Source organism: Symphalangus syndactylus, chromosome 12, assembly GCF_028878055.3.
Source record: "Symphalangus syndactylus isolate Jambi chromosome 12, NHGRI_mSymSyn1-v2.1_pri, whole genome shotgun sequence".
In the NCBI taxonomy this organism is placed as follows: domain Eukaryota; kingdom Metazoa; phylum Chordata; class Mammalia; order Primates; family Hylobatidae; genus Symphalangus; species Symphalangus syndactylus.
In genome coordinates, this window is record NC_072441.2 from 38,062,942 (window position 1) to 38,088,134 (window position 25,193).

The window sequence follows — 25,193 nt, forward strand, 5'->3', positions numbered from 1 at the left end:
TATTTATAAATATTTTTAATGTCTTAACTCTTTCTTTTCACATATAGAATCCAGGCTGATTAAAGATGCCCAGGTCTTATGAGGTAGTGTGGAACTCAGCACCATATCTATAACATGCCTAGTGTATGAAAAGTTATTATGCCTGTCGAAAAATTGTCTAATGTTATGTTCATTTTTTATCAATCAGTTCTTTACTGGGATTGCAGATATTTTGAGAACTTACTGTACCTAATTTATAAATAATTTGTTAAAATTTATCTCAACATGCTCGTAGCCAGTAGTTAATAGATTATTGCTTCTTGGCTGTATACAAACTCTTTTGAGTCATGTAAGCCTAATAATTTTATCCTGATTCATAAAAGATAATGTTACTAGTTAAATGATCATTTCTCATGCCAATAATTGCAGAATAGCAGTAAGATTTTTCCCTTTTTTGGAAGATCAACTTTGTAATTTCTATGATTAAGCTTAGTGTAAACAAATTTGATTTGGCCTTATTTCATTTTCTTCTTATTATTTTTATTTTTTATTTTTTTGAGATGGAATCTTGCTCTGTTGCCCAGGCTGAAGTGCAGTGGCACAATCTTGGCCCCCCGCAGCCTCTGCCTCCTGGGTTCCAGTGATTCTCCTGCCTCAGCCTCCTGAGTAGCTGGGACTACAGGCATGTGCCACCACGCCCGGCTAATTTTTGTGTTTTTAGTAGGGACAGGGTTTCGCCATGTTGGCCAGGCTGGTTTTGAAATCCTGACCTCAAGTGATCCGCTTGTCTTGGCCTCTCAAATTACTGGGATTACAGGCATGAGCCACAGCACCCAGTCGGCCTTATTTTATTTCTAAAAGAAAAAAAGTCAGAAAACCAGATAGTGAGTTTAAATCACTCAGTGTGGATACCATGAACAACATGAATGGATTTACTTTTTGGTTGTAACTTCATCTTGAACTTTTAGAAAATAATAGTTATTCCTAAAACTCAAATGTACAAGACTTTATAATCAGTGCTGAAAGCAGAAGAAATATTCTGTTGAGTTTGCTCAATTCAGAGTGAATTTTATAGTTCGTTTAACATATTACATAATGTAATTTGACAGTAGTTTAGGATATCAGCCATATCGACAATGGTGTCTTTATAAAACAAAGTTATAGTAAGACATTTTCTCCCTCACTTTATCAAACTTAGGACCTTAAGAAAAGATGAAAGTGTTTGTTCTATAAATTAACAGGTAGAGCCAGAGACAAGAAGAAAGGAGGAACTTCCTATACTTTCCCAATGACTTTTCTAGCACAGACTGTCCTTGGCGCATCTGTAAAAATAACGATAGATATGGCTGTCTTACAAGTTCTTTCTTTAATTCAAAAATTCAGTTTCAGATCATTAAAATAGTATTCTAATGGGAAGGCTTAAAAAATAAAAACTGTGTTGAATTAATGTCTACAAAATACTAAGCATAATACAAGGCAGTTTCATGTAAGTTACGTAATTTCTTTTCATACCTGCCAGATGAGATATACTCTCATTGTTTTATAAATGAGGAAACTGAGACTCAGAAAAGTTTTCCCTAGATTGCAGAGCATTTATGTAAGTGGAGTTCGGATTGGAACCCAGGAATTCTTTCTACTAAAGAAATAGCTTGGTAGAATTTTTTAGGTGGCAAGGATGTTCCCTTTTATTTCGTTTAACTCTCTCGTCCTATATGTAGGTAAATCAAAACTGAGAATTACCCAAAGACAAAAGGTAGTTTGTGGCAAAGCAAGAGATAGAAGAATCTAGTTCAGTGATTCATTTGTTATTCCTTCACTTGGCTTCAGTGACTTTGTATCACTAATCATTCCGTCTCAATCTCCTTGGCTTGATCCTCTTCTCTTGTTTCTCTGCGCTTCCTCAATGGGTGGTTTCATCCAGTCTCATGACTTAAATGCTCAGGACAATTCCCAAACTCATTTTTCCAGTCCATACTTGATTCCCAAATTCCATACTCTTGTATCTAGTTTCTAACTTGAAATCTTCACTTAGATATCTAATAGATACCTCAAATTCAACCTGTCTTAAACTGACAAGTTTTTGTCCTCTTTCCTACACTCCACCTACCCCCCTCCATGAAGCCTTCCCCGTCTAAACTGATGGCAACTCCACCCTTTCAGTTGGTCAGGCCAAGACACCTTGGAGTCCGCACTTCATATGTAATGCACAGGGAAACCATTTTTGCTTTGTCTTTAGAATTTACAGAATTCAGCCACTTCTTACCACATCCACTGCTGTCACTCTTAAGTGAGTCACTGGAGTGGTTCCTTAAAAATGTTAACTCATATCCTATTATTCTTTTCAAAACCGTGCAAGGATTCCCCATTTTCTTCAGAGTAAAAGTCGAAGACCTTACGATGCAAAGTTTCATGAAAAAGATAGGATAACATTGTTAAAGGATCACTCAGTTACTAAGTTTTAATTGTCTTCCTCACTAGAGTGTAAACTCCCTGAAGGCAGAAATCTTCATCTTATTTTGTTTACTTATATAATCCAAGCACAAATTCCTGAGATTTATTAGTAAGCACATAGTACTTGCTTAATTCAAGCATAACACATAGTAGAGGTTCAATCAATATTTGTCAAATTTCAATTCGTGCATTCATTAAATATTTAGGAAGCTCATAGTATGTGCCAGACCAGTTCCACATGCTGGATACAGCAAGTCAGTTGTGGTCTCTGCCTTCATGAAGCTTTCATGAAGTGTACTCTATCTTTGGTATCTCTCCTGAGAGATACTGACTCAAGAGGTCTTCTGTGGATTCAAAACTTTTTTTTTAAGTATCACAAGTGATTCTGATAAACACCATGTGTTGAGAGCTTGTTTTGTGTATCTGTACCTCACTGGGGAATTAGATTTATTCTCAAGAAAATATAATTAGAAAAATCAGAAGTAATATGGTCTCTAATGGTTGGAAAACAATCCTAAACAATAAATAATATTGAAGAAAAAATATTAAAGAAAACACCTTGGGAAGTGTATATATCACAAACACCTCTTTTATGTTGTACAAATACCTCTTCCATGTTAAATGATGCCAGTTTCCCACAACCTTATCTCTCAGACCTAATGGCTTAATGATTTTAGACGGTTTTTCTCTTTTCAATATCTGGCTCTTTACATTTACTTTCACATTATTTGTCTATCTTGGACTGGCAGAAAGCTCATAGGTATATGTCAGGAAGATTAAGTTATTTTCCCAATAATTCCACTAACGGAGTTGGTAGCCTCACAGGAGCTCAGATTCCTTATCTTTAAAATGAGAGTTTAGACTCAGTTAAACTAAGCTCCCTCTAGCTCCAATATTAGAAGATTCTGATTTCACTTTCTATAGTAGTTATAATTGATAGATAATGATAGAAGTAATACCCTTTTGATGTAGTTTTAAAGGAAAAATTAGATAGTCACTCTTCCCATCATAGAAATCTTTAGTGTCTCCAGGTTGATGTATTACAAATAAAGGTTGTACATTTGAAACAATTTTGTTGAAGTTATTTTCTGTTTTTCACTAATTCCAGTTTGATCATGGCTCTTTGAAAAGTTCAGTCAGCAAGGAAATTACATTTCAGGTTAAATTTCAGAATAATCATAGGAAAAAATACTTTCACAATGACTTTCATTATTTCTCCCCCAAAATACTTTAAATATGTGACGGATTCCCATTATTAACATGGACCACTCTGGGAGTGTGGGCTACCTATGAGAATCTCTGGGGAAGAGGGTGTGATATGGAGGTGAGAAGGATATGTCTATGATTTGAAAAGGTTCCCAAATCGTTCTGGTATCTGCTGTCACAACCCATCACCACTCCCCATTTGAGAATCACTGTCACACACACACACACACACAGTCAAGACCATTACTTTATTTGCATTCCAAAATAAAGAACTACATTATTTAGATGATTTTATTTTTCATGCATTCCACTGCATATTACCTGAATTCCAAAGATAACTTATATATAGTACATTACTGTCTGCCGTCTGAACATAATGAAAGAGATAACTGGTACATTACCATGGAACAGTTCACACAAATTTAATCCTAAACAAATATAGATGTACTTCAAATAAATTATTTCTTTGGAATCTAAATAAAGTTCAGATTTATCACTGGAAAAATCTGAGCTAACATACCCACTGGAAAAATGTCATGTTATTTTTAAAGTAGACAGTGTGCCTTTTGAAAACCCCTTATTCTCTAGTTATTACTTCATCTAGGTAAATGAGGAAATGTGAAGCAAAATATTTTTAAGATGAAAATTTCGGTCTTTTAGAAGGTTCCTGATAATGACTATTTTTAGGTTATTGAATCATGTAAGGAGAATTGATAATTAAAAATAAGTACCCTGAAGTCAGTGTACCCAGTTTGGAATTACACCTTTACTATTTATTAGCTCTGTAATCTTAGGCAAAATAATTTCTGTAGATCTCAATTGCTTCACCCCTACCTATAAAATTTGGATAATAATCATACCTATGTTTTGGATTTTATGAGCTAGTACATAAAGTGTTTAGCATAATGCCTAGCTTCTAGTAAACCATTGTGTCAAGAATAAAACTAGAGAAGGTAGAAGTTCACATATCTTATTGTTTTAGAACATAAAACTGCTCATAATCTAGGATAATAAAGGGCCTTGCAAAAATGAGATTTTGAGTTGCTAATTTATATGAGTTGAGCCTAAATCCTGGTCATTTATTAACTATTAACCCTTTAAATAGTCTTTAGTTGTTGATACAATATTAGTTTTCTTCTGGTATGATAATGATTTCCATTTACTGTACTGTATTATTTACACTTAAAAGTTACGATCTTTTACTAGCATAGAAAATAAAACCTCTGCATAAAGTAGTGAACAGAGTTGAGAATAGTGCTTTTCAAGCTTTTATGTACATATGAATCCCTCGGAGATAAAAGCTCAGATTTTCAGGCCCAATGCCCCCATCATCTGAGGCAAGCCACAGGAATCTACATTTTTATCCTTTTGTCTCCCAGTTTATTCTGATGTGCATGGGTCCTAGGACCAGATTTTGAGAAAATTTACTTATAGACTAGCACAAAAGTGGCAGTCAAAAGCTATGGTTATGAATTTAACTCTACTATAAAACCTATCTGCATGCTGATGATCTAACTTCTACTTTGAGAACATGAGAATGTATGTCAAGTATGTTGAGCTTTTAGAAAGTCAGAATATAAATTAAGGAGTCTATATATTTGAAGACAGTGTAATAAAGAGCAAAATTCATGAAGCTACAAATCATGACTAGATTTTTAGTCCCAACTCTGCCACTTTATGGCTTGATGACTGGGGAAGCTATACCCAGTAACATTGCTGAATCTTAGTTTTTCCATCTTTAAACTAGAGTTAATACCATATTCACTGAATTTGTCCTATCCAACTAGAATGTAAGTTCCATGAAATCAGAGACTTGCCTGGTTTTGCTCACTGCTATATATCCAGCACCTAGAATAGTGCCTGGCATATAGTAGGTACTCAATAAATAATTGTAAAATGGATGAACTACAGTATTTGAAATAGTCTAATAAATACTGATAATAAAAATGGCACAATACCTTCCCTCAGAAGCTCAGAGCCTGGGGGAGACAGAAATATGCACAAATACTATAGCATAGTTGAATAAATAAATATATTATAAAGAGCAACTGAGGTAATGTAATGATGCACTATGTAAGTTATGAAGTGGTGGTAGTACTTGTAGTGGTGGCACTTGTAGAGAAACAAAATAAGAATGCCGAGAGTTTGGGGGTGGGTCTCTTAACCCTTTAAAGTGTTTTCTACAAAGTGCTATGGTCAATTCGTAGTTGAGGCTGTAATAATCCAGATATGTATACACATACATGTGTGCATACATATGTATGTATGACAGGGAAGAGGGTAATGGAAGGGATTGAACACAAGTTGGAAAGGATAGTAGAGAGGTGGTAGTGATGACAAAAAAGAACAAGGAGGCATAGATGCAGCTATTCCTTCATCCTTTGGTGGTACCCATTTTAATTTTTTAGGTACCCATATCAGTGAAACAGTAAGAACCAGAAGTTAGGTTGGTATAGAGGAGAAGAATGTGTTTAAACAAAACAAAATGAAAAATAGACTTAGGTCTCCTATAAATGTTACTTTAACCTTATTGGTTGCCAAAAGTCTTCACTTATTTGGGGGTTTCCATTTGTTTTTAAGGCCAGAGGCCAGTCTAGTAATTGTAAAGTCTTCACAATTTAGTAGGTAGAAAAATGCTTTTAAACCAGTCTAAATCATTTTTATACTGTTGCATAATAGGAGAATTATTTTTAAAAGCCAACTTCTGATAAATGAAAAATGTTTTCCTATACTGTGAAAGGCAGTGTGGGTTTTTACAACCATTTTTAGACTTCCTTTTTGATAGATCTCTTTTCAAAATGTACATACTGATTTCCTTCATATGCTGGTTCTTCTATTTATATTACGAAGTTAAATTTGTGTATCTTTGAGACACAGATTTGTAATGTACGATCCAAAGAGATTGCTCTTAAAGATAGGTGAACTTTCTGATATTTTGCAAAAGTTCTGTAGGTGTGCACATTTTTCTGGGACTGCTCCATGTTCTTAAAGACATCATAACCAAAGCAAGGCCCTAAGAGAACAGGTTTAGTTCATTCACCCAAGTAATTCTCTTCTTTATGACTACTGTGGGGACTGTAACATGTAGTTAAAAGTATGTGAAGGTCATCGCTCCATATTTTTGTTTATATAATGGCTTGTTGCCTTAAAAAAAAACTTTGTGAAATCAAAACAGAAATATCATGAGTCTTAAAATGTATGTTTTACCAAATCGTGTGTTTGTGTAGGTCCGATTCCCATCCCACTTCAGTTCAGATCTCAAGGACCTTCTACGGAACCTGCTGCAGGTGGATTTGACCAAGAGATTTGGGAATCTAAAGAATGGTGTCAGTGATATAAAAACTCACAAGTGGTTTGCCACGACAGATTGGATTGCTATTTACCAGAGGAAGGTGAGACTTTCTTTTTTAATTTAAAAGCTTTTTTAAAGTTGGTGTTTAAATTATATGTGGTGGAGATATTTTCAACTTAACACATAGTTTTAATTTTTTTACCTTTTGAATTAATCTTCTGCAGGATCTAAAGTACTTTACAGCCCATAACTTAAAAATGAGTTTCCCCTTAGAATATTTTTTTTTTTTTTTTTTTTTTTTTTTGAGGTGGAATCTCACTCTGTAGTCCATGCTGGAATGCAGTGGCACAATCTCGGCTCACTGCAACCTCCGCCACCTCGGTTCAAGTGATTCTCCTGCTTCAGCCTCTCGAGTAGCTGGGACTATGGGTGCATGCCATCACACCTGGCTGATTTTTTGTATTTTTAGTAGAGACAGGGTTTCACTATGTTGGCTAGGGTGGTCTTGAACTCCTGACCTCAAGTGATCTGCCCACCTCAGCCTCCCAAAGAGCTGGGATTACAAGCATGAGTCACCACACCTGGCCTTACCTAGCTTAAAAAGAAAGCATATATGCTATTTTGACCATCAACCTGAAATGTTTCCTTTGTTAAATTTTTCCTATCTATGCTTGTTACGCTTCACAAAACTGTGGAAATTATATATTAGACAATGTCCTAAGGGTTTTCAAAACTGATGTGAAGCCACATTAGGAAGATATATAAATAAATGTAGTTGCCCATCCAGAATTGGCATGTGCCAGATATATAATAACATTAAATTGCTAGTTTCATCCCTTTTTAGTCTTCATTTTCACCTCCCTGTGGCATATTGGTCTCTCTTTAGAGATACAACTTTCCTTTATCCATTTGAAAGCTAATTCGAACATAATTCATACAAATAGGGGTTTTAATTCATGCTTTTTTGGAAGGTCAAAGCAAATTATCCGAAGTTACTACCTTTTTCCTTTTAACAATTATTTATTCATGTAAGATTTTTTCCAAATAGTTATCAGGTCCCTGCTTGTATGTTAGGTATTCTGAAAGGTGCTGAGAATACAATGATGAGCAAAACCAACCTTTATTCCTGACCATATGAAGCTTATACTTAAGGGGACAGGCAGATTAGTCAGATGGTCGTATAAATAAATGTAAAAGTCCTATACTGTGAGAAATGTGGAAATTCAGAATAACTTTGCACCTGAGTTTTTGAGATTTGTTTTGTTTGATCTTTTGTTTGACTCTTTGCTCACTAAAGGGATTCTTAGTGTTAGAAATTCAGGCAACTTGAAGACTTGAATATAAGTATAGATCAAGTTAATCGCTGGCATTATTATATTACCATAATAAAATGGAGAGCAAACCCCAGCTAAACTGTAGCATATGTAAAAGAAACTAGTATTTTGTTTTGTTTTGTTTTTTGCTATACAAGTTGCCAATATAACAGTTATGGTAACAGTAGTATATTAATTGATAGTAGTTATCATTTCACTTTTGTAATAATTTGAGACATTTAAGAAAAGATTTTGCTGCACTGAATTACCTTTATCTCTCATTTTGCTTCTTACATGCTTAAAGATAATTTGTATGAATAAAGTGTTTTCATTTTGAATATATTTAATTTTTTTCTTTTTTTCATAAAACCAAAACTTCTAATGTTTTAGAGACTTGTCATCTTTAATAATGCTGTGCGACTACATGATTGAGTTTCCTTAAGGAAAAAAAAAATGTAATGCACTAATAAATTAGAACTTTTCTAATTTATATATTTTACAAATGATTACAGTGACAAGCTGGGTGCCCTGGCTCACACCTGAAATCCTAACACTTTGGGAGGCCAAGGTGGGTGGATTGCTTGAGTCTCACTCAAGAATTTGAGACCAGCCTGGGCAACATGGCAAAACCCCATCTCTACAAAAAATACAAAAATTATCTGGGTGTGATGGTTCATCCCTGTAGTCCCAGCTACTTGGGAGACTGAGGCAGGAGGATCACTTGAGCCTGGGAGATTGGGGCTACAGTGAGCTGTGATTATGCCACTGCACTCCAGCCTGGGCGACAGAACAAGACCCTGTCTCAAAGAAAAACATAAATAAATAAAGATTACAAAAACAGAACAATTAAAGAATTTAAAATGCAGCAAAAAGAAAATATAGCCAGACCAAAACAATGTGAATGTAATACAGCCTATCTCACATGAGGGATCCAGAAACTGTCTGTTAAGTTCATGAATCATGGCTGTTAGCATTATTATCACAAATAGATGTGTTATATAGTCAATAACAAGATTCATAGCACTTTAAAATAGATTTAGATCTCATAAAAACTTTATTTTTTATATTTTTTCTAAATTTGCTAGCACCAATGCAATACTATAAAATTAATAAAAGCAACTCCCTATAACTTCGCTTTTCAGTCTCAAAATAATCCTGTGAAATAAGTGATACCATTTTCCCCATTTTACTGATGTGGATATCAGCTCAGAGAGGTTAATTTAAACATAATCATGCAGCTGCTAAATAATACCTATATTTGATCCCAGGTTCTTCAGATTCTCAATTCCAGGTCACGTTATCCCTTTAAAGTCCTTTTGACATGATTCTTAAAATGAAACTCCAAACCACTAAACAATAAATTGTTTCACAAGATTTTCATGAATTTTACGTGTATCATCTTCTTAACTTTTATGCTTTGAGCATTTTGGGAGTAGGAAGACTCTGTCTCAAAAGGCAGCAAAAAAAAGAGAATGAACTGTGGGGTTAGGTAGACGTTGATCTGAATCCTTGATCAACCAATCATTAGCAGTATGATCATGAACAAATGATTTAACCTCTCTAAAGCATCAGTTTTATCACCCTTAAAATCTGAATTTGGATAGAGAATGCAAAAGGAAGAGTAGTTTGGTGAGAAAGATTAGATAGATTGGCCCAGGCTCCATTTTCCTTTCTGGTTGAGATAAGTTTCATATACTTATAACCAGGTAATTTATTAAGCAAATGAATTTGAAATTATCATAATTCCACCATCCAAATAGAACCTAGTATTTGACATATGTCTTTTTACTTTTTTTCCTGTGCTCTTCATCACTGCAGTTCAGTCCTATGATCTCAGTAGCCAATTAAGATCTACCTCCTCCAACCCTGCACTTTACCATTTCCTTCAGTCTCTTATATCACAGTTGCTACATACTACATAATTACATCTGAATGACTTACTGCCATATTATACAATTGTTTTAAAACAGGCCGGGTGCAGTGGCTCACACCTGTAATCCCATCAATTTAGGAGGCCACAGTGGGAGGATCACTTGAGCCAGGAGTTCAAGACTAGATGGGCAACATAGTGAGACATCATCTCTTCAGAAAATAAAAAAGAATTAGCCAGGTGTAGTAGCACACACTTGGTCCCAGCTACCCTGGAGGCTGAGGCAGGAGGATCACTTAAGCCCAAGAGGTCAAGGCTGCAGTGAGCCATGATCATGCCACTGCACTCCAGCCTGGGCTACAGAGCCGAGACCCTGTCTCTGAAAGAAGAAAAAAAATCCTACTCCACAATAAGTGTATCTAGTGAACTTCTATTTTCTTTTAGTGCTTTCTGAACTCTAACTTATTTTTTGTTGTTGTATAATAATTAACCAGTTGTCCCCTCCATATTTATTAAATAATTCTTATTTGGCCTCTTATTTGAAATTCTACCTTTACTAATATTAAATTAATATATACATCTGTCTATTTCTGAACTTCTTAAATTTTTATTGCTGCATACTATTTTTATATATTCATGAAGTACATGTTATATTTTAATACATGCATAGTATGTGTAGTGATCAAAGCTGGGTATTTAGCATATCCACTCCCTTGATCGTTTATTGTTTCTTTGTGTTAGGAACATTTCAAATTTTCTGTTCCAGTTACTTTGAAATATACAATATATTATTGTGAAATATACAGTATAACCACCCTGCTCTGCTATGAAATGCTAGAACTTATTCCTTCTGTCTAAGTGTATGTTTGTTCTCAGTACCTTAGTTCTCTTCATCCCTTCCCCCACACACACACATCCTTCTCAGCCTCTGGTAGCTGTCATTCTATACATTACCTTTAAGAGATCAACTTTTTTAGGTTCCACATGTAACTAAGAACATGTGATACTGTCTTTCTGTGCCTGGCTGATTTCACTTTACAGAATGATCTGTTTCTATCCATGTTGCTACAAATGACAAGATTTCAGATTTCATTCTTTTTTTACAGCCAAATAGTATTCCTATATATATATTACATTTTCTGTACCCATTCATCTGTTGAAGGACACTTAGGTTGATTCCATATCTTTGCTATTATGCATAGTGCCGCAATAAACATGAGGATTCAGGTATTGCTTTGATATACTGATTTCCTTTGGATTAATGGAATTGCTGAATTGTATGATAGTTCTATTTTTAGATTTTTGAAAAATCTCTGTACTGTTTTCCATAGTGGCTGTACTAACTTACATTTTTACCAACAGTGTATAAGAATTCCCTTTTCTCCACATCCCCTCCAGCACTTGGTATTTTTTGCCTTTTTGATAATAGCCATTCCAGCTGGGTACGATGGTATCTCACTGTGGTTTTGATTTGCATTTCCCTGATGATTAATGGTGTTGAACGTTTTTTCATGTACCTGTTGGCCATTGTAAGTCTGGTTTTGAGAAATGTGTACACATATCCTTTACCCATTTTAATTAGATTATTTATTTTTGGCTATTGAATTATTGGAGTTCCTTGTATATTCTGGATATTAGTCCCTTCTTGGATGAATAGTTTGCAAATATTTTCTTCTCCCATTCAACAGGTTGTCCCTTTACTCTTTTGAATTTCTCCTTTGCTCTGCAAAAGCTTTTAATTTAATATAGCCCCATGTGCCTATTTTTGTTTTTGTTGCTTGTACTTTTCTGGACTTAGCCATAAAATCTTTTTTGTTTGTTAGGTTTTTTTTTTTTTTTTTTGAGTTGAAGTTGTGCTCTTGTTGCCCAGGCTAGAGTGCAACGGTACAGTCTCGGCTCACTGCACCCTCCACCTCCCGGGTTCAAGTGATTCTCCTGGCTCAGCCTCCCGAGTAGCTGGGATTACAGGTGCCCACAACCACGCCCAGCTAATTTTTGTATTTTTAGTAGAGACAGGGTTTCACCATGTTGGTCAGGCTGGTCTCGAACTCCTGACCCACCTCAGCCTCCCAAAGTGCTGGGATTACAGGCGTGAGCCACCATGCCCCACCCATAAAATCTTTGACTAGACCAATGTTCTAGAGCATTTCCCGTATGTTTTCTTCTAGTGTTGTTATGGTTTGGGGCCTTATTTTTAAGTACTTAATTCATTTTGAGTGATTTGGGGATATGGTGAGAGAGGGGGATCTAGTTTCAGTCTTCTGCATATGGATATCCAGTTTTTCCAGCACCATGTATTGAAGAGAGTGTCCTTTCCCCGCTGTATGTTCTTGATGCCTTTGTCAAAAATCACTTAGGTGTAATATGTGGATTTATTTATGGGTTCTCTATTCTGTTCCATGGGTCTCTGTGTCTGTTTTTATACCACTACCATGCTGTTTTAGTTACTATAGCTTTATAGTATATTTTGAAGTCAGGTAGTGTGATGCCTCCAGCATTGCTCTTTTTGCTCTGGATTCCTTTGGCTATTCAGGCTCTTTTGTGGTTCCATACAAATTTTAGGATTTTTTTTTTCTATTTCTGTGAAGACTATCATTGGTATTTTGACAGGAATTGCATTGAATCTGTAAATTTCTTTGCATAGTTGATCATTTTCATATATTTATTTTTCTGATTCATGACCATGACCATGGGATGTCTTTCCATTTGTTTCTGTCCTTTTTAATTTCTTTCATCAGTGTTTTGTAGTTTTTCTTGTAGAGGTCTTTCACCTTCTTGGTCAAATTTATTCCTAGGTATTTTATTTTGTTTTTTTTTGTAGCTATTATAAATGGAATTATATTACTGATTTCTTTCTTAGCTAGATCATTATTGGTGTATGGAAATGTCACTGATTTTTTATGTTCATTTTGTATTCTGCACCTTTACTTAATTTTTTATCAGTTCTAAGAATATACTGGTGGAGTCTATATGTAAGATTATGTCATCTGAAAGGATGGGCCTTGTATTTAGATACCTTGCATTTAGATGCCTTGTATTTCTTTCTCTTCCCTGATTAATCTGGCTAGGACTTTCATTACTATGTTGAATAGGAGTGGTGAAAGTGGACGTCCTTGTCTTGGTCCAATTCTTAGAGGAAAGGCTTTCAACTTTTCCTCATTCAGTATGTTAGCTGTGAGTTTGTCATATATGACCTTTATTATGTTGAGGAATGCCTCTTCTATGCCGAATTTGTTGAGAGTTTTTGTCAGGAGGGGATGTTGGCTTTTATCTAATGCTTTTTTCTGCATCTATTGAGATGATCATATGATTTTTGTTGTTCATTCTACTAAAGTGATGTATCGTGTTAATTGATTTGCATATATTGACCCATCCTTGCATCCCTGGGATAAATCCCACTTGATCATGTTGTATTATATATTTGTTGTGTTATTGGATTTTTGTTAGCTAGTATTTTGTTAAAAATTTTTGTGTCTATATTTCTCAGAGATGTTGGTCTGTAGTGTTTTTTGTTGTGTGCTTGTCTGGTTTTGTATCAGTACTGCTGGCCTCGTAGAATAAGTTAGGAAGAATTCTGTCTTCTTTAATTTTTTGGAATAGTTTGAGATGAATTGATGCTAGTTCTTCTTTATAAGGTTGTGCAGCCCTGGGCTTTTCTTTAATGTTTGATGGTAATCTTTTTATTACATATTCAATCTGTTCCTCATTATTGGTCTGTTCAGATTTTCTATCTGGTTCAGTCTTTGTAGGTTGTATGTGTCCAAGAATTTATCTATTTCCTCTAGGTTTTCCAGTTAGTTAGCATATAGTTGTTCATGATAGTCTCCAGTGATCTCCTGTATTTCTGTGGTGTCAGTTGTAACATATTTTTCGTTTCTGATTTTGTTAACTTTGGGTCTTCTCTCTTTTTTTCTTGGTTAGTCTAGCTAGCAGTTTATCAATTTTGGTTATTTAAAAAAAAACCTTTCATTTTGATGATCCTTTATATGTTTTTTCTCTATTTCATTTAGTTGTGCTCTGATCTTTATTATTTCTTTCCTTCTACTAATTTTGTTTGGTTTGTTCTTGCTTTTCTAGTTCCTTGAGGTACTCTATTAGGTTATTTGAAATCTTTATACTTTTTGGTGTTTATTGCTATAAACCTCCCCTTAGCACTGCTTTTCTTATATTCCATAGGTTTTGGTATATTGTGTTTTCATTTTTCTTTGCTTTAAGATTTTTTTATTTCTTTCTCAGTTTCTTCATTAGCCCAATAGTCATTCAGGAGCATATTTTTTCATTTCCATCTATTTGTACAGTTTCCAAAGTGCTTCTTGTTACTGATTTCTAGTTTTTTCCATCAGGATCTGAGAAAATACTTGATATGATTTCAAGTTTTTAAAATTTGTTGAGACTTGTTTTGTGGCCTAACATAAATGGTCTATCCTGGAGAATGTTCCATGTGCTTATTAGAAGAATGTGTATTCTGCAACTATTGGATAAAATGTTGTGTAAATGTCTCCTAGGTACATTTTGTCTACAGTGCAGTTTATGTCCAATTTTTTTGGTTGATTCTCTGTCTCGATAATCTGTACAATGCTGAGAATGGAGTGTTGAAGTCCTCAACTATTATTATACTGGAGTCTGTCTCTCTCTTTAGATCTAATAATTGCTTTCTATATCTGTGTGCTCTAGTATTGGATGCATATATATCTGTTATATCCTTTTGCTGAATTGATCCCTTTATCATTATATAATGACCTTTGTCTCATTTTACTGTTTTGACTTAAAGTTTCCTTTATCTGATATAAATTTAGATACTCCTGCTTGTTTTTGTTTTCCATTTCTATGAAATCTTTTTCTGTCTCTTCACTTTCAGTCTATCTGTGTGTTTACAGGTGAGTGAGTTTTTTTGTAAGCAGCATATAGTTAGATCATGTTATGTTTATATATTTAGACAGTCCATATCTTTTAAGTGGATAATCTGATTTATTTACATTTAAAGTTATTATTTATAGGTGAGGACTTATTCCTGTCATTTAAAAATCGTTTTCTGGTTGCTTTGTATATCGTTCATTCCTTTCCTTCTCTCTAATTGTTTATCATTATAGTTTGTTGGTTTTCTGTAATGGTAATAAATTTGAGTCCTTTCTTTTTCTCATTTATGTGTCTGCCCTACCAGTGACTTTTATACTTTCTTGTTTTCATGATGGTAAATATCATTGTTTCACTTCCAGATGTAGGACTACCTTAAGCATTTCCTGTCGGGCTGGTGTAGTAGTGATAATTCCCTCAGTTTTTGCTTATCTGGGAAAGACTTTTTTTCTCCTTCATTTTTGAAGAAAGGTTTCTTGGTTAGTCTAGTAGTTTATCTTTGGTGGCAGGGTTTTTTTTTCTTTTAGCACTTTGAATATATCATTGCATTTTCTCCTGGCCTGCAGGGTCTCCCCTGAGAAATCCACATTAGTCTGATGGAGGTTCCCTTATATGTGACTTGATGCTTTTCTCTTGCTGTTTTTAGATTTCTGTCTTTTCTTTGATTTTTGACAGTTTCAGTACAGTGTGTCTTGGAAAAGACCTTTTTGGATTGTATCTATTTGATCTTTGAGCTTCCTGTGTCTGGATTTCTAAATCTCTTAAAAGAACTAGGAAGTTTTCAGCAATTATTAAATTAAATGAGTTTTTCTATGTCATTACCCATCACTTTACCTTCTGGAAAACCCCAAATTTGAATATTTCGTTGCTTTAAGGTGTCCCCTATGTCATGTATGCTTTGTTCATTCATTTTTATTTTTTATTCTTTTTTGGCAGGTCTGTCTGAATTATTTCAGAAGACCTGTCCTCAATTCTTCTCCCTGATATAGTCTATTGTCAAAGCTCTCAGTTGTATTTTTCATTTCATTCATTAAATTCTTCAGTTCTGGGATGGATCTGTTTGGTTTTTTTTTTTTTTTTTTTTTTGAAATGGAGTCTCGCTCTGTTGCCCAGGCTAGAGTGCAGTGGCGTGATCTCAACTCACTGCAAGCTCCGCCTCCTGGGTTCACACCATGCTCCTGCCTCAGCTGGGATGACAGGCACCCGCCACCATGCCCTGGCCAATTTTTTGTATTTTTAGTAGAGACAGGGTTTCACCGTGTTGGCCAGGATGGTCTCAATCTCCTGACCTCATGATCCACCCACCTCGGCCTCCTAAAGTGCTGGGATTACAAGCATGAGCCACTGTGCCTGGCCTGTTTGGTTCTTTTTATGCTATCTATCTCTTTGTTGAATTTCTCACTCATATCCTGAATTGTTTTCCTGATGTCTTTGTATTGTTTGTCTGTGTTCTCTTATATCTCACTGAGCTTCTTTAATACCATTATTTTGAATTCTTTTTCAGACATTTCATCGTTTTTTGTTTAATTGGAATCTGTTGGTGGAGAATTATGTTCTTTTGGAGGTGTCGTGTTTCTTTGCTTTTTCATGTTTCTTGTATACTTACATTGACATCTCCACATCTAGTGTAACAGTCATTTCCTCCAGTTTTTAGGATTGGCTTTTGTAGGGTAAGACTTTTTTCTGTGGATGTATCATCATGTTGTTTTGTTGGGCAGTTTAGCTTTTATTCTGGGTGCATGCAGTAGTGTAGTCTCTATGATTTCTTCAGCTGTAATTAGCATCACTGGGTATCTGCGATTTCCTCAGTGGCTTAGGCCGCATTATTGGTGGAGCCTGTGGTGAGGCTTTGCTGGGGACAGGGACACCAGGCATCCTGATCCTCAGACCGCAGTGGTGGTAGCAGCAGGCCAAGCATACCTGCCTTTGGTCCCCTGGTGGCTATACACTGGCATCAATTTTAGCAGGTCTACAAGGGACAATTCTTAGGCCTCCATGTGGCTTGCTCAGGTACCAGCAGTGGCAGTGGTAGGCTGGGCATATGGATGAGACTTTAGTCTCCTGTGCAGCATGTGTGGCATAAGCAATTGTAGTAGTGATGGCAGGCCAACCCTCAGGCTCCCAGGCAGTACACACTGCTGCTAGTGATGGTAGCAACAGACTGGGCAAGCCAGGCCCTAAACCCTCAGGTGGCATATGTGGGTAAGCACCAGCAGTGGTAGTGGTGGCAGACTGGGCAGGCCTAGCCTCAGGCCAGTAGTGGGTGGGGCAGGGCAATCCCCAGGCCCTCAGATGGCATGCTTGAGCATTGGGGTTGCAGTGCCAGGTGGTGCAGGCATTTACTCAGGCCCTTCAATGGTGCACATGGGCACAGGCTGTGTTGGGCCAAGTGAGGCAATCCCCAGGCCCTCAAACAATGTGTTTGAGTGCAGGCAGTCAGTGGTTTGGGTCTGTTGTTAGACCTCCTGATGGTGCATGTGCATGCCAGAAGCAGCAAGCAGGGTGGATGGATCCCCAAGCCTCCAGACAGTGCACTCAATCACTGTGTGAGGTGCCACCAGGCAGGGAAGTCCTGTCTCCAGGCTTCTCTGTTGTACCTGTGGGGGCAGGCTGTGCTGAACAGGGCAGTCTTTGGGCTACTGGACAGCATGTTTTGATGCCAGTGGCTGATAGCCTGAGTCTTTTGTCATGCTTCCTGATCATATGTATGTGTACCCAGAGTGATAGACAAGAGGGGGGCACTCCCCAGGCCCCCCAGGTGGTGTGCTAAGGCACTGGGAGGGGTGGCACTTAAAGGGACAGGCCTGTCCTCAGACCCCTATTGGTGCACACAGATATAGACTCTGGTAGGCAGGGAAGGACAATTCCTAGGCCCCTGGATAAAATACTTGAGAGGTTGTAGGCAGAGTGAGTCTGTCCTCATGCCCCCAAATAGCATCCAGATGGGCCGGTTCCCAGGTCCACTGAAGGTGCTGCAAGTACCTGGCAGTCCTGTTTTGGGGGCTGGGCATTGCTATCAGTGGCAGTGGCCCCAGGCAGGAGGCCCTCACACTCTGGGGAGTGTATGCTTTGGCTTCCGGCCCCAGAAACAGCCTTCCCTAGTGTGCTGCCCTGCCTGTTGTTTGAAGTATAGGACACTGTGTGGGCTCGAGTGCTGGGGACCCAGCTGCACCATTGGGTCCAGCCAGCACTGTACCACTGGAGCCCCTTTGATAGACATGGGGCACTGTCAGTTGGGCTCCAGGTGTATAGAGATGCATACTATCTAATGGTAGTTGGCTTCTCAAAATGGCAGTGTGTTTCAGCTTCTTGGGTCCTGGGGGTGGGTGTGGGACCTGGAACAAACTCCCTCTCTGGAACAAATTCCCTCTCTGGAACAAACTCCCTCTCTGGAACAAAATCCCTCTCTGGAACAATGCTATTGTGTGAACTCCAGGCAGGTCCCTATACTTGTCTCAGAATTCACGAGGGTTGTGGGGATCTTACATGGCTAGGATTGAAAGAGTCTGTGGTGGAAACGTGGACCACTGGGGATCTCTCAGTTACCCTTTCCCCGTACTGGAGAACCTCTTGTGGCTGCCAGCTGGTCCCAGCCACGCCAGCTGCTTCAATTCCTTTTGCTTCTCTGCCTCAGATGTTCCCTGTCACTTCCCTGCTAAATTTCAGTGTTCTCTCTTAGAGGCTTTATTCAACATGTGATTATCTACTCACTGTTTTGGTTCTTCTTTGTGGAGGAGAGTTCTGAGTCAGCCATCTTGAAGCCCTGACCTGTATTTTTTAGGAGTTCTTTTTGTCTGTTCTTGTACTATATATGTCACTGCTTTATGTAGCTTTAAAATATTTTAATATTAGATGGGTCCAGTTTCTTCACCCTTGTTTACCCTTTCCAAATTTTCTGTTCTCTTGCCCCATATGTATTATTTTAGAGCCAAGTTAGGTAATTTATATTTCCTAGAAAATCATCCTTATCTCCTGTATGTTTTCTCTTTCTTTTTTGATTAGACTTGCCAATGGTTTGTGGGGTTTTTTTTTTTTTTTGGTCTCTCTAAAGATTTATTGAATTTGGGGATTAACAGTAAAGTTGCATATTAGGAGAGAACCTGAATCTTGAGAATTTACCATTATGAACATGTTGCTTCTGCATTTACTCAAATATCTTTTGTCATTCAGCAAAGTTTTAGAGACCACCCCTTCCTCCATATAGGAAGGAATTTATGTCTTAAAATTATTGCTTAAATTTATATTTTGGTTGCTATTAATGTGTTTGCTTTCCCATTATAGTAAGATATGGGCAAAACATCATTTTTATGTTTGTATTATAATTGACCATGTTACTAAATTCTGTTCTTGATCTCCACATTTTTCAGTGATTCCTTTGGATTTTTATTGACAATCACAGGAGATTGGCATACCATTTCGTCTGTTCCTTTTCAGTATTTACATCTCATTTCCATTTTTGTTTTAGTATACATGTTATAATGTCTAAAACAATATTTTAATGCAGTAGGGCCCTTGAGCTTTCTTGTCTTGTTCCTGCTTTGAATGGAAATGCCCAAGAATATACTTTCAGGGATCATTTCTATAGTCTGTTGCCTTTCATGTTTTACCACCAAATATAAAGTTGGCCATTTGGCTGAGATAGGTATTCTTTATCAGATTAATAAAACATTGTTGATTTCTAATACACTGTATTTTATCTTTTTTGACATGTTAGTGTGATGAATTATATCAAGGAGACATCCTCACTTTCCTGGAATGAATACCATTTAATCATGGGGTATTAACATATTAATATTTGCCTGAAATCTATTTGCCAAAATTTTATTTAGGGTTTTTACTTCTATAGTCATAAGTTTTATGAATCTATAGTTTCTGTTTTTCTGAAGTTGGGATTATATGGGATTCATAAAATGAGTTTAGAAAGTTTCCATGCTTTTATTCTGCAGAAAATTTAGGAACATAGAGTCATCTTATATCTATTCCTTATAAATTTTAACAGACTAATTCTTGGATATTGGTCTCTTCAAGTTTTTACTTTTTGAGTCAATTTAAGAAATTTATATTTCCAATAAAATCATCCATTTCCCTTTCTAATTATCATTGCTTATATTTATTGTTGTATTTATTGTTAATTAATGCTATTTTGAGGTATATTCTTTAGATTGCCTTGAGGCTTGTCAACTATATTAGTATCCTAAAGATTTATGATGTATTTGAATCTTTTCATATTTATATTTAGAAATAAAATCTTCTGCCAAATAGCAATCATTTACTAATCTATTCATATTATCTATTTAATTTTTAATAATTATTCCTAAAAGGGGATAGAATGGGACAGCCACTACTCATTTAAAGTTTACGTGCTTTTCAAAGGGCTTGACTTATCCCAGGTAGTAAACAGCTAACCTACCAACAAGTGGCACACTGTAACATACAGGTTGTAGTAATGGACAAATTGATTGACAGCCAAATCTTGATTATCAATGAAACAGATGTAAGGATCCATGGACAATTTACAAATAAAAATAATAGAGTACTTTAACCATTTGTTTTAATATCTTCTCAAGTATTATAACTATGCACAGCAGTGCAAAAATCATAGTAAATATGAATAGTTTTAATTGTCTTCTTTATTCTCTGATGCATCTCCAAATGATCAAGGAAAAAAAAAGGCAGAAGAAAGAAGTGGCCTGAACAACTCAAACTGTACAATCATTTTCTACACGTCATTGCCCCAATAGGTTTGTTATTCTAAATTGCTGGCTGGCTAGACATGAAGCAACTGTCTGCTTAGCTCATTCTTCTGGGTAGTGCAAAACAGCAGTCCTCAAAGCAGGGCGCGCAAGGCAACCAGCTCTCAAACAAAAAGATAATATTAGAAGTCCCATTCCTACTTATTTTTACCTTATTCTTTTTCAATACCTTATTTGTGTGTATATCTTATAATAGTATAGTCATGCATCTAAATAATTTGTAAGTAAATAACTATATATATATTGATTATGTGTACTAGAAAATGTTTTACTGAAAAGGATATAAATTAAAAACCCTTGGAGAGCTCTGGGCCAGAAGTGGAGAATCATGAATATGAAACCTGTTTTAGCCGCTTATCAGTCATGTGAATTTGGTCGACTCTTTTATAATCTGTAAAATGGGAGTAAGAACGCCTGTCCTTCCTTCCTCACAGTGTTGTATTGAGAACAGAATAAAGCAACTGTAATTGTTTGTAAATTCCATGAAGGCTGTGCAGATTATGATTTTTTTTAGCTTTTAAAATCTTTTCCTCAAATGTATTCAGTACCCACATTTAATCTTTATAGAAGACCATATTCGAATTAGTGGGAAGACATTTTACTTTTAGGATCAAAGGAGAAAAATGTTTAAGGTTTAACAATTCTCTAATTCTAAAAGAGATATATTTCTTTCCAACCTCTCAGAAAGTTTTGATGGCCAGATATTTTAAACAAAATAAACTTGGGAATTAAAAAGGAAAGCAATTAAAAGTAAGTCTGAGATTTAACTGTAACTTGAGGAGAAAAGAATTTTTACAAAAGGGATAGGAAAAGATAAGGTCTTAAAAACAAGGAACTAAAAATTAAGACTGAAGTTTTGTAACCTTAGGAGCCATGATTTTGATGCCAACAGTTAATTATCCCAGAAATTTCTTAAGTATTTTGTTGACCTGCATACTTCCTTGAATCAAAATGTTGAGGTTAATAGCTAACCTACTGCTTGCTGCTGCTTCTAGCACTATTACATTTTAGGAACCTAATGGCATCTAAGGATTTCAACATGTAATAACAGTGGGAATTTATTTTTCTTGGTGTTTGGAAACTCTCAGGAATTTTTTTTTCCTTTTTCTTATTTTTCTCTCTCTCTCAATTATAGGTTGAAGCTCCGTTCATACCAAAGTTTAGAGGCTCTGGAGATACCAGCAACTTTGATGACTATGAAGAAGAAGATATCCGTGTCTCTATAACAGAAAAATGTGCAAAAGAATTTGGTGAATTTTAAAGAGGAACAAGATGACATCCGAGCTCACACTCAGTGTTTGCACTCTGTTGAGAGATAAGGTAGAGCTGAGACCGTCCTTGTTGAAGCAGTTACCTAGTTCCTTCATTCCAACGACAGTGAGGTCTTTATTGCCATCATCCCGTGTGTGCACTCTGCATCCACCTATGTAACAAGGCACCGCTAAGCAAGCATTGTCTGTGCCATAACACAGTACTAGACCACTTTCTTACTTCTCTTTGGGTTGTCTTTCTCCTCTCCTACATCCATTTCTTCCTTTTCCAATTTCATTGGTTTTCTCTAAACAGTGCTCTATTTTATTTTGTTGGTGTTTCAAATGGGCAGTGTTATGGCTACGTTATATTTGAAGGGAAGGATAAGTGTTGCTTTCGGTAGTTATTGCCAATATTGTTGTTGGTCAATGGCTTGAAGATAAACTTTCTAATAATTATTTTTGCTTTGAGTAGCTCAGGCTTGGTTTTGCCAAAACTCTTGGTAATTTTTGAAGATAGACTGTCTTATCACCAAGGAAATTTATACAAATTAAGACTAACTTTCTTGGAATTCACTATTCTGGCAATAAATTTTGGTAGACTAATACGTACAGCTAGACCCAGAAATTTGGATGGCTGTGGATCAGAGGTTCTAGTTCCCTTTCCCTCCTTTTATATCCTCCTCTCCTTGAGTAATGAAGTGACCAGCCTGTGTAATGTGACAAACGTGTCTCATTCAGCAGGAAAAACTAATGATATGGATCATCACCCAGATTCTCTCACTTGGTACCAGCATTTCTGTAGGTATTAGAGAAGAGTTCTAAGTTTTCTAAACCTTAACTGTTCCTTAAGGATTTTAGCCAGTATTTTAATAGAACATGATTAATGAAAGTGACAAATTTTAAAGTTTCTCTAATAGTCCTCATCATAAACTTTTTAAAGGAAAATAAGCAAACTAAAAAGAACATTGGTTTGGATAAGTACTTATACTTTGCAAAGTCAAAAAATGGCTTGATTATTGGAAACAATATAGAGATATTCATATTTAAATGAGAGTTTACGTTTGTTTTGTTTTGTAACCGTTAAAAAGAAGTTGTTTCCAGCTAATTATTGTGGTGTACTATATTTGTGAGCCTAGGGTAGGGGCACTGCTGCAACTTCTGCTTTCATCCCATGCCTCATCAATGAGGAAAGGGAACAAAGTGTATAAAACTGCCACAATTGTATTTTAATTTTGAGGTATGATATTTTCAGATATTTCATAATTTCTAACCTCTTTTCTCTCAGTAAACAGAATGTCTGATCGATCATGCAGATACAATGTTGGTATTTGAGAGGTTAGTTTTTTTCCTACACTTTTTTTTGCCAACTGACTTAACGATATTGCTGTCAGGTGGAAATTTCAAGCACTTTTGCACATTTAGTTCAGTGTTTGTTGAGAATCCATGGCTTAACCCAGTTGTTGTGCTATTTTTTCTTTGCTTTTAATTTTCCCCATCTGATTTTATCTCTGCGTTTCAGTGACCTACCTTAATACAACACACGAGAAGAGTTAAACTGGGTTCATTTTAATGATCAATTTACCTGCATATAAAATTTGTTATTTTCAATCAAGCTGATCTTAATGTATATAATCATTCTATTTGCTTTATTATCGGTGCAGGTAGGTCATTCACACCACTTCTTTTCATCTGTACCACACCCTGGTAAAACCTTTGAAGACATAAAAAAATCCTGTCTGGGATGTTCTTTCTACCAATCTATATGTCTTTCGGTTATCAAGTGTTTCTGCATGGTAATGTCACGTAAATGCTGATATTGATTTCACTGGTCCATCTATATTTAAAACGTGCAAGAAAAAAAAAATACTCTGCTCTAGCAAGTTTTATGTAACAAAGGCATATCGTCATGTTAATAAATTTAAAACATCATTTGTATAAAATATTTTAATTTTCTTGTATTTCATTTAGACCCAAGATCATGCTGACCAATGTATTCTATATGTAAACTACAAATTGTATGGTAGCTTTGTTGTATATTATTGTAAAATTATTTTAATAAGTCATGGGGATGACAATTTGATTATTACAATTTAGTTTTCAGTAATCAAAAAGATTTCTATGAATTCTAAAAAATATTTTTTTCTATGAAATTACTAGTGCCCAGCTGTAGAATCTACCTTAGGTAGATGACCCCTAGACATACATTGGTTCTGAGGGCTATTCAGCCATTCCACTTTACTCTCTATTTAAAGGCCGTGAGCAAGCTTGTCATGAGCAAATATGTCAAGGGAGTCAATTTCTGACCAATCAAGTACATTAATTAGAATATTTTTAAAGTATGTAAAATTCCCAGTTTTAGCCACAATTTAGCCAAGAACAAGATAAAAACTTGAATAAGAAGTAAGTAGCATAAATCAGTATTTAACCTCAAATTACATATTTGAAACAGAAGATATTATGTTATGCTCAGTAAATAATTAAGAGATGGCATTGTATAAGAAGGAGCCCTAGACTGAAAAGTCAAGACATCTGAATTTCAGGCTGGAAAACTATCAGTATGATCTGAGCCTCAGTTCTCTTGTCTGTAAAATGGAAGAACTGGATTAAGCAGTTTGTAAGATTCCTCCTAACTTTCACAGCTGATGACAAGATTGTCTTTTTATCTGATATTTTGAAGGGTATATTGCTTTGAAGTAAGTCTCAATAAGGCGATATATTTTAGGGTATCTTTCTTCTTATCTTTGACAGTGTTCTTAAAATTATTTGAATATCATAAGAACCTTGGTGTCTGTCCTAATTTCTTTCTCACTCACCGATGCTAAATACCCAGTTGAATCAAACTGTCAACCTACCAAAAAAGATATTGTGGCTTATGGGTATTGCTGTCTCATTCTTGGTATATTCTTGTGTTAACTGCCCATTGGCCTGAAAATACTCATTGTAAGCCTGAAAAAAAAAATTCTTTCCCACTGTTTTTTCTGCTTGTTGTAAGAATCAAATGAAATAATGTATGTGAAAGCACCTTGTAAACTGTAACCTATCAATGTAAAATGTTAAGGTGTGTTGTTATTTCATTAATTACTTCTTTGTTTAGAATGGAATTTCCTATGCACTACTGTAGCTAGGAAATGCTGAAAACAACTGTGTTTTTTAATTAATCAATAACTGCAAAATTAAAGTAACTTCAATGGATAAGACAATTGATTGAGTCTTGAATTCTAC

General features: G+C 35.8%; 1 protein-coding gene and 1 pseudogene across 13 annotated transcripts in view; both read left to right on the top strand.

Annotated features, from left to right (window-relative positions):
* PRKACB (protein kinase cAMP-activated catalytic subunit beta) overlaps positions 1 to 25,171 on the top strand; it is a 158,571-nt gene extending 133,400 nt beyond the window's left edge. For all 13 annotated transcript variants that reach the window (XM_063624209.1, XM_063624204.1, XM_063624205.1 and 10 more), the window contains 2 exons: positions 6,864 to 7,028; positions 21,854 to 25,171. In XM_063624209.1, the coding sequence (XP_063480279.1) occupies positions 6,864 to 7,028; positions 21,854 to 21,979 (291 nt within the window). In that variant the 3' untranslated portion in view covers positions 21,980 to 25,171. The remainder of the gene's footprint in view (positions 1 to 6,863; positions 7,029 to 21,853) is intronic.
* Positions 19,520 to 19,599, top strand: LOC134734943 (uncharacterized; annotated as a pseudogene).
* Positions 25,172 to 25,193: the final 22 nt, after the last annotated feature.